The sequence below is a fragment of the Corvus cornix genome, chromosome 5 (genome assembly GCF_000738735.6).
Source record: "Corvus cornix cornix isolate S_Up_H32 chromosome 5, ASM73873v5, whole genome shotgun sequence".
Taxonomy (NCBI): Eukaryota; Metazoa; Chordata; class Aves; order Passeriformes; family Corvidae; genus Corvus; species Corvus cornix.
The window spans coordinates 13,821,003-13,833,755 of NC_046335.1; the positions used below are offsets into that span (position 1 = coordinate 13,821,003).

Genomic DNA, 12,753 nt, shown 5'->3' on the forward strand with positions numbered 1-12,753 from the left:
ATGCAGTAGCCTCTAGATTTCATTAGTCACACATCATTAAGGTTTATTTTAAACATAGACAGCAAGTCAAAAGTGCTTATGAACAGTAGATATTTAGCAACTAATTGCCATTGAGAGTGATAGATTACTGAAGCTAAATTTTCAGATAAAAAGAAAAGTTTGTCTCAGAGCAAGGATCAGACATTCTCTTATCTGAGAATAACAGCATTACACACTGCTATGAATTCAGCAGAACATGCCAAGGCATCTACAATTTATACAGGAGAAGAAAGTGAAGAGGGAAAAAAAACTTCAATACATCTAGCTTTCAGATGGAGATCTGACCAAGAGAGCCACGTTTACTGCATACAGATGACTGCATACAATTATTTACTTTGTAAAGGCTACTAACCAAAATTTTAAAATTAATCTACTAAGGGAAAACAGAGGAAATCCTGGGTAATTTAAATTAAAGCAGGCTCCATAATACCATTCCACAGTTAAAAAAATAAAATTAGAGCAAAGACATCATGTGCAAAACAGAAAACCTGGGTATATAATGTAGCAATGAAAGCTTCTCTTGCTCAGCAACTGGTAAAATGGCTAAAGCTGGTACACAAAAAAACCTACATTAAAATGGAGATTATTTCAAATGACATTAAATGCTTCCTATTTTTGAAAGAAACAAAGAAAATGTACTAGAAACCTCTTCAACAGAACTGATTTGTCTGCAGCCCAATTTTACTTCAAATAATAATATAATTTAATAATGTTCTTTTAAATGTTTTCAATCTTAAGCTCCAAGGAACAACAAAAGCCGTCCAAATGTTTTAAAGCTTTTATCATGCAAAAAGTATAGAAACAAAACACAGACACATTATGAAGGTCATCAGTCTCTTTTAATGGGGGAACTGTATATTTCAATCTTGTTTAGATTAGTACAAAACCAACCAACCACCCAACACAAACATGTGTAATATATATTTGATCTTGATTCAAGAAAAATGGGTCTCCAATTTCAACTGAGGGCAAAGAAGATGTAGTCCATATTTTAATAATCCATATTTATTGTAAAAATACAACTTTCAGCAAGTCCGTATACATTTAACAAGCTTCTGCCCCACAAGCATATTACTAGAAACCCTAAAAGTGTGAAGTGTGAATTTCAGTACTTCCCTCAGAGACATTACAAAATTAGAAAAGCTAGGTATAAGTTAATAAAGATCCAAGAGCCTTAAGCTTTAATGAAAAAAGTCTAGCAATAACTAGTACAGCTGGTAGTTAGCCAACACAATTGCAAAAATATGTTTTATTATCAGAGTAAACTGTTGACTGTATTGACAGAAGAAAACATACAGTTTCAAGTACTTATTCATTTTAAATATTGACCTTCAGAATAAGTTCTTTCAACATCTTTTTTCCTGGGAAGACCCATTTTTAGAATGCTTACTGACAGCACTAAAGATCATTTCTATTAGTCAAACCAGATGACACGTCTTCAATGTTACTGGTAGCATACCAGTTCAGAGTTAACTGGTGACATTCTAAATATCTGCTCAGGGACTAAAAGGTACCTGAAATACAGGTTTAAGACACAACAAAGTACCTGAGGAGATTATTCACTTTCTAAGAGAAAGGACAGTAGTGCATTCACTCTCCCACTCTATAGAAAAATCCTAACAAAACATTTTTTGGACATCTAATGTATGTGTATTTATGATCCTGTGCTACAGAGCATTATTAGGTAGTTCAACTGATAAACTTAAAATATTCTGCCATGCCATAAAATACATACTTGTACTTCTGAAAGAAGTTTGGAGCTTCAAAAAGTTTGGACCACTCTGCCTTACTCAGCAAAATTTCATCTGTGATAGCAAGACCTAAATTATAAAAAAAAAAAAAAACTTAAACTTTTTTTTTTTTAAAATACAGTTTAGTATCCAGAGTAAAGACAGTTTATTAACTTAGCAAAGACTACTACAAATTATTTCCTCCCTTCAAATCCACAGCAATTTATCAACAAGATTTATAATTCAGTCATACTTTAACTGGTCCTTCATTAAACAAATAGTAATTTTTAAAAAACCTACATCTGTGTAGAAATGTATGTTAATTGATCAGATTATTGCACATATTTTTACTCTGTGTTGTAACATAGCTCCACATAGTTTTTTGCATATGCCACAGTAACCATTCAGTTGGAATCACCTCTTGTGCAAGGCATTTTACAAGGAAAAGAAACAGTGAGACAACAAGGTATTGCTCTATCTGAGAAACCTACTTGTAGTTGCTCCCTGCATCAAGTCTATTTCTTGCTTTGATAACAACTTCTCTTATCTGCTATAATTATTCAAGTACATTATTTGGATAAATCCAGAGGACTCATCTTCAAGAGAGTACACTGCCTTGACTAGGCCTAGAAACAGGCATCAAGTGGAACTACTATTGCTAATCTTTCATTTATCATGACACAATCTAAGCCACTAAAATAAAATTATAGCATTAGTTCTAATTTTCAGAGCACAAGGCATTCTATTTCACTACCCTCAGTTTCTAAGAGTGAAGGACAGACCTGCAGAAGTATCTACTAAATTCGCAGTGTTAAGCAACATTAAGTGTAACAGGCCAAGTTCTACCTCCCTCAGAAGTCTTGTCTCAACAAGCTTTTTAACATCCACCCACCTCCCCCTTCACAGCATACCTGCAACCAAACTATTTTAAATCTGTTTGAAAACATTTATATAGAGAGCATAAGATAATACTTACCTTGCTTAAATTCCTCAACCATGACCATCCGTGTGGAAACGGACACATTGTACGTAGAGTTCTGCTGTGGGTATGCTGGTGTAATTATAGGCATAAGATGGTACCTATCACTGGGGTTTACCTACATATAACAACAGCCAATCAGTTTTCTTCAAGCACACACATCAGTTAACAGATTTGGATTTCTCCTTTTACAACAACCAAGTCTTAAGTTCTAAGAGACCTTAGTTTGTAGACCGAGTTCAGAAAAAGTTTAGAAAACAGAACAAAGAACATCTTTCTGAATGACAGTGATGTGGGAGGGCTGTAACCTGTCAGCACATCAAGATGAAGCTGCAGGCATTTCTAAATCCAGAAATGCCAACCAAACAGAACAATTTCCCTCTTTAATAGAAATTAGTTTGTGATCACATGAAACCAAGGCCACCTCATCACCATATAAGCACCTTCTGCAGAATGACTGTCTTCAGACTTTGCGAAAGGTATTTTATACTTTATTTCTGTAACACTACTGAAAACTAAGAGCCATTTTAAGAAAAGAGGCTCTATGCAACCTGACAGAAGCATCACTTGCATTAACGTACTTTTATTTAACAGCAGACAGGGTAACAAAAAAGAAGGGACACAACGTACACACGCAAAATACATTAAAATATTATTAGGGTAACAATCTTGTAGAAGGTAAATAAAAGATAAACCCCTGCCTTTACCTTAACCCACTTTGATTAGCTGCTACAAAACAGACAGTTCCCGTCACACACTGACCTCAAACCTCCTGTCTCAGGAATAACAGACTCAAGAACACGTTTTCAACTGTTTCACATATTTAAATGTGAACTTTTGTCAATCAGAAAAAACAGATTTGAAGTACAAAAGGAAATACAACTCAACCTCTGAAGCTTATGCTATTCATCAAAATAAAGATTAGTTGAATATCAACTGTTCTATGATTGACAAAATAGCATTGAGCACACTCATATTATGCCCTACTGAAAGCATACAATGGGAGCCATGCATCTGCTGCAAGCTGTTTCACTGACTCCCCGAAGGACATTAATGTCCAGTGTCCTTAATGTAAGTGCTACAAAGACGGAGATTAAACATTATAAACAATATACAAAACAACTAAAAGACTTCAAGTTATGATCTTCTTTGGTGCAAGATGAAAAGACACTTTACTACAACTATATGGAACCAAGCCTACCCAGCTGTGACTTGCACTGAAGTGAATTCAAGATACTTGCAAAAGTAATAGGCTTTAAATCATAAGCAAACCATTTTAAGATTAGCAATTTTCAAAAAATGCATTGCTTTAGACATGTAACTATTCACACCGAATTTTTATTAAGATCACTTACTGCAAAAATTGGGAGAAAAAGTACATTGTTCAGCAAGTGTGCTTCAAGCCATCAGTTCAAAAGATTAGGGTAACTTTGTTCTATTCTCAGGAGATTAGAAGTTACTTATGAAGCTACAACACCACAACATTAAGTTCAATAAACCCAAAATGAAGTTCACCTAGGAATTTTTAAGCAACCGGATTTATTGTACAGTGTGACTTAGAGGGGAAAAAATAACACACTAACCCTTGGGTCCCATACAGGCAAATTAAGATTGCATTCTTCTGGCTGTTTCAATAGCACTGGATTTGGCCATTCCCTGTTCAAAAAGATTGTAGCACTGAATAAGACTGTTGGATACAACCATGTACGTTCAACAAACAATACTTTTGAATGCAATCCTTCTTAACTCTGCTCTCAAGGTAAAGCACCATTTCCTCAAGACTAGGCTGGTTTAACTGGGGTTGTTTAAATAAGGTGTACTGCTGAACTACAATATAACTCCAATTAGCTTCTCCAGGGCATCAGAACAAGGAATTTTCTGCAGTCTTGGAGGTTTATAATCACTGGTTTAGGTAATTAATTTAAACTCCTCTAAATTATTCCTGAAATATATCAATCAAAGAGAAATTTCTCTGTGAAGACTGACATTGGGTCCATCTTCAAGCTAGCTGTTTCATGGACAAACTACAGAACAAATAGCTAGCACAATTATACCATATAGCATCATTACAAACCATATGTATTAAAAGAAAATTATAATCAAGAGAGAAAGAAACCTTGCTGAATGAAACACTAAAATGTAACTCTTGTTCTTCAAGTCATCTTACCCCCCCGAATAAAAGTTATCTTCCTATAACGAGCAGAAGTTGGTTAATCTGTTGGAATTTGTACATTAATGCTCCTACGCTATGCATGTACAAAATGGAGAGAAGTCCAAGAAACACATTAAACAGAGATTGCAATCAATTCCCCTCTATTAGCTTAGTGTGGCAAAATATTACTAAACACTACATACCTCAAGGAGGCTAGAAAGCCTATGAACGCAAGGCAGTGAAAGTGTGCAAATTATCTTCACATTAAGAAGAAAAGACACTATACTTGAAGTAAAGCAACACCTTGGTAAATGATGCTTAAAATCTGTCAGTGTCTCATGAAGAATAAAGGTATCCAGACACGGTCTTTCAAGAAAAACAGTATTCATTTGTAATCTGCAAAGTTCACTTTTGTCCCATTTGTTCTAAATTTACTTGGAATGTCCCCATCAGAGTTATTCAAACCATCTTTCTGAGCTAACTAGCTCAAGAGCACAAAATAGCATGTAATTCTGAAACACCTACCACTCCACACTGACAAGATTAAAACCCGTATTTTTGCCACTGGTTCTCTTAAATTGCATTTAAGCTATGTGCCTAAACCAGATACTGGCATACCTCCTTTATCCATTATCCCAGTATCTGAATATAAAAACTTTAAATTTTGGGCTATCTGCTATTATTTTCTACTATAAAAGTATTTTATCTGAAGAGTATTGTTGAGTTACAAAAAATACTTGAGAAAATTTTAATTAAGAACTGGGTGGTTTTGGTTCAGATACTTTAAAAACATGACATGTTGGATGACTTATTGAAAAACTAAGCTGACAACTTTCTGGTGGCAAGAACAATGCTTCTAATTTAACTTAATCTGGTAACAGCTGAAAATGGTACCATAAAAACAGGACTAAAATTTAGTGTCTACAAACAATTTTATTTTAGTTTAATCTAAATTAAAAACAAACCAAAAAAACAACAAAAAAAAACATACCATTTAGAAAATACCAAGAAAAATTTATGTACAAGAGTTGATGCTATTGCATTTGGATAAAGCTGGCAAGTTCTTGCTACTAGCATAGCCCAGGAAACACCACCAAGGAAACCTAGTATATTGGAATAGATGTTGTGGCCTGTGGATTGAGAAGAGACAAAAGGAGAGAGATATCAGTAACCAGAAGACGTAGTGAAAACTTCACAAATTTTGGAATAAAACTGCTTACGTTTTGCCCACAATTTGATAGCTCTCAGTGTTAACCTGAAGTTGTCAATGTTTGGTACTAGATGCAGAATTTCATCGGTTACGCGGCAACCTGCAAAAGAAAGAATCAATTACAGTTGCTGCCTCCAAAGTTTTTAGCTTGCTTATCCTCCCTCACCTTCAAAACTACCAAACTTTTTAGATGAGCATGCTGGAAATTCGTTTCATATTCTGATCACTTTTGTTTTCAATTAGAAAGCTTAACATATTTTCATGTGTCTTTTTTTCATTTTTAGTGTTTTATAGCAGACTCAGCCAATTCATGAGCACATGACTACAGTTTTGGACTGCTACTTGATTTTTGTTATTAATGAACTATGTAAGCTGTTGAAGAAACAAACAAGTTCTGCTGTTACATGAATACATGCAGTATATCATGGAATGCACAATCCAACTGAATAAAGTGTAAGTCTTCATGAACCTACAGAAAACCTGCCAGTCATAGGTCAAAGCTTTGAATTTTTAAGAACAGGCTAAAAAGAATAGTTTTTAAACATACTACAACTAATGGACTGCTACTTTGATGGGATATTTTCAGACTGTTAACATTATAGATAGCAGTATTAACTGCTTGATTTTAGGGCATTTATAATAAAGAATAAGGAGTACTTCATTGTTACTCAGTAGTTGCAGAGAGCTGTTCACAAGAAAATAGTATTACCTAAGACTACTTTCAAAGTAAGTAAGAGGCAACTGAATTCTAGAGATTGCACAGATGGGAATTTCACAAAACAGTTTAAGTGGCTGTGATAATCTCAATTATCAACGTTTTAGCTTATAACAACAATCAGTGCTCCTCATGCAAACATGCTCCTCTTCCCCATCAAGCTGCAGCCAGGCTAAAGCCCCTATCATCCCGTACATAAATAACGATTTTTTAAGCTAAGGTATTAGAGAGAAGTTAAGGGTTACACAAGCTAGTAAACTACTAAAGACCTGACCTCAAACTGACACCATTTTGATATCTCCAAATTATAACTGAAGCAATTTCATGTATATTTATGCAAACACAAATTAAAAAAAAAACACACATCTTTATTTACAGAAATGCATAATGCTCCAAAAGTCTTGCAAGTCCCATTCATTTCTAGAACCATATACCAAGAGAAAAAAATCATAAGCAGTCTGGCCAACAAGACACAACCCTTCTCTCCAGAAAGATATATAAAACTGGCTATAACTTTATTTCTAAATGTGAAGTTGCTGTATTTTCAGTCAAATCCACAACTACTGTATCAAAGAACCTAGGATAATTATTTCAAGATTAGACAAGTTGATTTACAAAACAGGACATACATACCATTAAGACTTCGTATGCATCTAATGTCTAAATTTTTAAGTAGGCTGTCGTCTCGTAGATCTAAGTCCTCAGGAATAGTTTGCAGTGCTAATCTTGCAAACAAAATATCAATCTTAAGAACAAAAAAAAGAGGTAAGACATTAGAAAACTGTTCTTTCTTCTGTAGAATTCTGTAAGTAATTTTCATCAAGTTTACTAACAGTAGTCTTCCTAGCACAAAGAATCCCTTTAAAAATATATATACTAAGATCCTTCACAGACACTAAAAGAAACATTTTCAGATGCTTCATCTATCTTATGGCTCCTTTTCCAAGAGGATAAAATACACATTTAGATTAATATAGAACCAGCACACACACAAAAACTATGCTGTCAATGTAAATAAAAATCATTTGGGAACAAGCATCACTGCTAGGTCCAGAATACAAACTCCTACCAACATCAGAACAAGCTATGAAAACATGAATCCTGGTTTTAACCTAAATATTCTCAAATATCCAAAAGACTGAGGGGAGTCCTTATTGCTTTCCCTCATGAGGATGTTGAAGACCACAAACAGGCACTGATCTCTTCGCTCTCACAACCAGTGACAGGACTCAAGGAAACAGCATAAAGCTGAGCCAGGGGAGGCTTAGATCACACATCAGGGAAAGCTTTTTTTTACCCAGAGGGTGGCTGGGCACTGCAACAGGCTCCCCAGGCCAGTGGTATCAGCCCCAAGCCTGGTAAGAGTTCAAGAAGCCTTTGGAGAACACTCTGAGGCTCGTGGTGTGACTCTTAGGATGTCCTACACAGGGCTGGGAGTTGGACTTCGATGATCCTGATGGGTCCCTCCCAACCCAGCATATTCTATGATTCCATGAAAATTACCATGGAATTAGAGAAAGAGTAGGATACCTTCCCCCATCTAGCCCTGTAAATCACATATGTAACTAGCTGACTCTATATAAAGACCAGTGTCTATGAAGAGTCTAGGTATCTGATTACAGAAAAGATTCTGAAAATTCAGCAAACTGCTGAGCAAGTGTATACATTTAGAAACTATGTGTAATTTCTTTGCTATTACTTCTGCAATACTTAGTTTTTCTAGGCCAAGAACATCTAAAATACTATTCAGCACAGAGCTAGAGTTTTACATTGCCCTGCACACAAGGACACCACAGAGTAGAGAAGTCAGTTTGCCCTTCAGTCAGTCAGTTAGTTGATGAGAATATCAAGCAGCCTTGATACTCAGCCACTTATCAGCATATCAGTAGCCTTTCTGCAAGGCTACAAAGGTACTTCACCAAACGAAGCTTTTAATCAAAGTGGTTATCACTTGACCTACAAGACAATGAAATACCTAGTACTATTGCACCAAGAACAAAACTGGTTTAGTTACATTAAAATTATTTCAGATAAAGTGAAGCTGAAGACATCTTAAAGACTTTTTGTAGGTACTTAAAACTTTGCATCCATCCGTTTTAAACTATGAAGCACTTCTCTCCACAGAAAAGTATTTCCGAAGTATTCAGGGCATTTTGTATTTCAAAGTCTTTAATAGCTGGTCTTATCAACCATCTATATTACATACAGAAGTTCCTACTTCAGTCAGAAGTACTACTTCTCAGTGTAAAACAACTTCAAGTTCAAACTTAACTTCAGCTTAAAGTTCTGCTCTCTTATCTAGAACGTCTAGCACCTCTAAAGATTCAAAGCTCATTGACATTTCTTTTCAAATAAAGAAATTAACAGTCTGTCCTATGTAACTTGGGGAGAGGTAGCTGGCCATCAAATACAAAGTACTCTACAGGAAGAACAAAAAAATGAAGTTATTTATTCTAAACAAGAACATAAAATGTGCATGTAAAAACTTATTGTCAGAAATTTCCTAAGCTTTAATAACAGGATCACCATAAAACTAAAGTCCTTATCCTCAGTTCTAACTTCTGGCATGTTTTGCCTGGGTTAGCAAAAGGCAAATTAAATTAAAATCTTTTCATACTGATATAGTTCGGCACAAACACAACTATCAGAAACTGAGGTCCAACAACACTGGTATATACAAAGAGGGTGCTTATGATAGAAGAAAAAGAACTCTCATGCACTGTCAGCAACATGGGTTAAGTCTCAGTAATAAACCTAAGCCCATCAAAGCCCATCATAAATTACTATATTGGAACAAGATGCTACTTCTTCTAGAACAAACAGTCCTTTTTTTCCCCTATTTGGTCTTGTATTTCAAATTTCATTTTTTAAAAAGGAGACACAACTCTGGCTTGAATGTAAATGACTGGAGGAAAAAAAAAAAAACAAAAAAAACAAAAACAGCATATAAAAACCAAACTGACCAGAAGACAGCTATGGCAAGTTTCGGTATCTAGAATGAACACCTAAGCTATGTAAACAGAAAACAGATTCTCCAGAAAAATGTTCCTAACACCCAACTGTATATGGACAGTAATAAAATGGCTAACAGATACAAAAATCACAGACTGGGAGACAAGGAATTGCTCATCTTGTGTACAATAGTACTACACCATGTCATTTGCTGAAGATTAGCATGGGAATTCTTTCCCCTCCGTATACCAACCTTCTTGGACCCACCAGCTACTTGACAACGTTGACATAATCCAACTATATGTCTCATGAACTGTGTGTATAAAGAGTTCGTATTTTTTTGTCTTGTCACCAAAAGATGAAAGTTTGACTATAACAGTTTGAGAAAAATTAACAGAGTATCTCTTGAAATCACCATTCCTGTTTCCTTAGCAAAAATCAAGTTAAGCAAGTTCAGTGCTCCACGACAGCTGATCCATCAGGCTACACCCACCAAAACCATTGTTTTGGTCATGGGTTTACAGATATGTTAAGAGATCAGGACAAAAGGAATACCCAGCTTGCCTTCAGCGGTATATTTTTGAGAACTAGTTAAAGACCACAACTTTCTACAATGTAGGATAATGAGGCAAATCTTTCATGTTTGGATAGCTAATCATTAGCAGTCAAAAAAAATTCTGAAGCCATATTATTTACAAATATAAGTTTTATTAAATGTTAAGTCTAAATAATGCCAATATTGGTATTCTACAAATCAGCAAACTAATCAGTACAACTGGGTAGCAGTGCCAAAAAAAAAGAACAGGGAGATATTATGCACAAAGCTTCAAGTCCATCAAGAAAAACTTGTTTCAGTCTTAAATCTCCACTTCAAATTATACAACTGAAGACTGTTGTCAAAATCTTAGGTATGAACTTCAGAGAGTCACTTTAACAGCATTCATATGAGTGAATAATGAGTTATTAAGATCTAAAAAACTTGTTTTAACCATATTCTACCAAAACAAATTAAAATATGATCTTTACCTCTATTCCATCAAAACAAAGTTTAATAACTGGGACAAAAGCTTCTTCAACAGCCTGGGGGAAAAAAAGTTGTATTTTATTTTCACTACAGAGAACATTTACAAACAATAACTACCAGGTCTAGACAATCATAATGAAATGGTATTTATACCAATACTTTTCTGTTTTCAGGTTGATTTTTATCAGCAATGTCTCTCTCCACTATTGAGACTTTATGCAGTAAGCACTGACCTACTATGTGCTGCAGCTGTCTAAATGTTAATTATAATCCAAACTCATACCAACCAGCTCTGATGATGTTACTTCAAGGTCCAACCCTCTTTCTCCCTAAACTCAAGACATGATCAAGCATCTTTTACTCCTCACAAATACTTCTAAGTATTTCAAGTCCAAGCTACGGGGATTCTTGCTCTAAAAGGCCTCTTATTTCTGTTTCTACAGTTAGTATAAGAAAAGAGAAAACTGTGTAACTATGCAGCCTGACTTCACCTAAAGCAATTTCAAGTCACCAGTCTCCAGAGGTCAAGCATGTTTTTAAAATGTCGTCAATAATACGGAGTTTTGTCAAACAATATCACGATGAATCTACTCTGGAATCAGCTATGAATTCTATTTTCCTGAACTGATCATCTAACTAAATGCAGATCTGTAGCCCATTGCTTTTGTAAAAGCAAAGAACACTGCCTACTTCCAAATAAGAAATACTCTGAACTGTTGGAGGATAAACTGTTTCAAGAGTGTTTCAGTTCTTAACAAAAGGTGGAGACAACATTTGTCTGTGCTCAAACTTCAGTTAAGGTTACCTTAACATTGCTGGTTGGCAGGATGGATCCTACACAAAATACCAAGTTCACAAGTGTCTCATGCTCACTCACTAGAGCAACCACTAAGAAAGTCTATGTTTCCCTAAAGATGGAGATGTACAAACTCCTAATACTAGCGGGAACAATTTAAGTGCTAAGACACCCTGACATAACAGTTACTTGCATCACTGAACAACACTGAAGAGCATACATACCTTGCTGTTAAATCAACATTACCTGGAGTTAGAGTTTACAGCAAAGTCAAATAGAAATCTGAAAATCTGAATCCTCTCAAATAGAGCACGTCAATTTAAAGATTACTAAAGGTGTTCAGATAATAAAGCATTCAAAACAGTTGTTTCAGTGCATACAGTGTTACCACCAGATGTTTGCACTACCCTGGTTACCAACTACAGGATGCATAGAGTGGAAGAATGCTGCAGAGACAGTTTCATTTATTTTATGAGAGCAGGACTAAATCAAACAAAGACTTGCCAGCAACTATCTTCATCTAAAAAAAAAAAAATAGGAGCAGAGAAAATTTACTCTGAGCCAATATCAAGATTAAAGTTCCCACCAGTTGACTCAGGGAGGCTTGTCAGTGAGGTATATCAGAAACAAAATAGTGCATTACTACGGGTCTTCCACTACTACAAGGGAAATCTTCATCTTTACAAGCTAAAAATCTTGCACAAGCATCCAGTAACAAAACAAACTAAAAATACAGCTTCCCTTTTCAAATGCACAGTGGACAGCCAATATAAAAAGTTTAGTTAGTATCAACCACCATAACTATTTGTATCAGCACGAAGTTATAAAAAAGCAGCATAAAGCCTTCATTAAAAGCACACAAGTTTGGTCCTGAACCCTGTCAAGCTAACATTTACATTTGCCTGCTTCTAGTGAGTAAGAAGAAATTTTGCCATAGTAATACACGTGCTAGGAGATCATTCTGCCATCCAAAATTTTAAGTGAGTGTATCTATTAAGAGTGAGCAGAGAAAATTTGGAAGAATCTCTATTTATTTCAAGCCTTATGATAGGCTTTGCCACAGGTTAACAAAAAATCCTTTGCAAGCCTTAACAGTAAAGTTATATTTACTTATTTAATGCATCATCTTTCACTATTTAATTTTCCTAATCCTCAG

The 12,753-nt window shown here is 35.2% G+C and overlaps 1 protein-coding gene across 7 annotated transcripts in view; it reads right to left on the bottom strand.

Annotated features, from left to right (window-relative positions):
* The window catches only part of PAPOLA (poly(A) polymerase alpha), a 44,096-nt gene that overhangs the window by 19,673 nt on the left and 11,670 nt on the right, over window positions 1-12,753 (bottom strand). For all 7 annotated transcript variants that reach the window (XM_039551822.1, XM_039551821.1, XM_039551819.1 and 4 more), the window contains exons 6-12: window positions 10,804-10,857; window positions 7,459-7,570; window positions 6,121-6,210; window positions 5,892-6,030; window positions 4,332-4,404; window positions 2,746-2,866; window positions 1,775-1,859 (exon numbers count right to left, since the gene is read on the bottom strand). In XM_039551822.1, coding sequence (XP_039407756.1) covers window positions 1,775-1,859; window positions 2,746-2,866; window positions 4,332-4,404; window positions 5,892-6,030; window positions 6,121-6,210; window positions 7,459-7,570; window positions 10,804-10,857 — 674 coding nt within the window. The remainder of the gene's footprint in view (window positions 1-1,774; window positions 1,860-2,745; window positions 2,867-4,331; window positions 4,405-5,891; window positions 6,031-6,120; window positions 6,211-7,458; window positions 7,571-10,803; window positions 10,858-12,753) is intronic.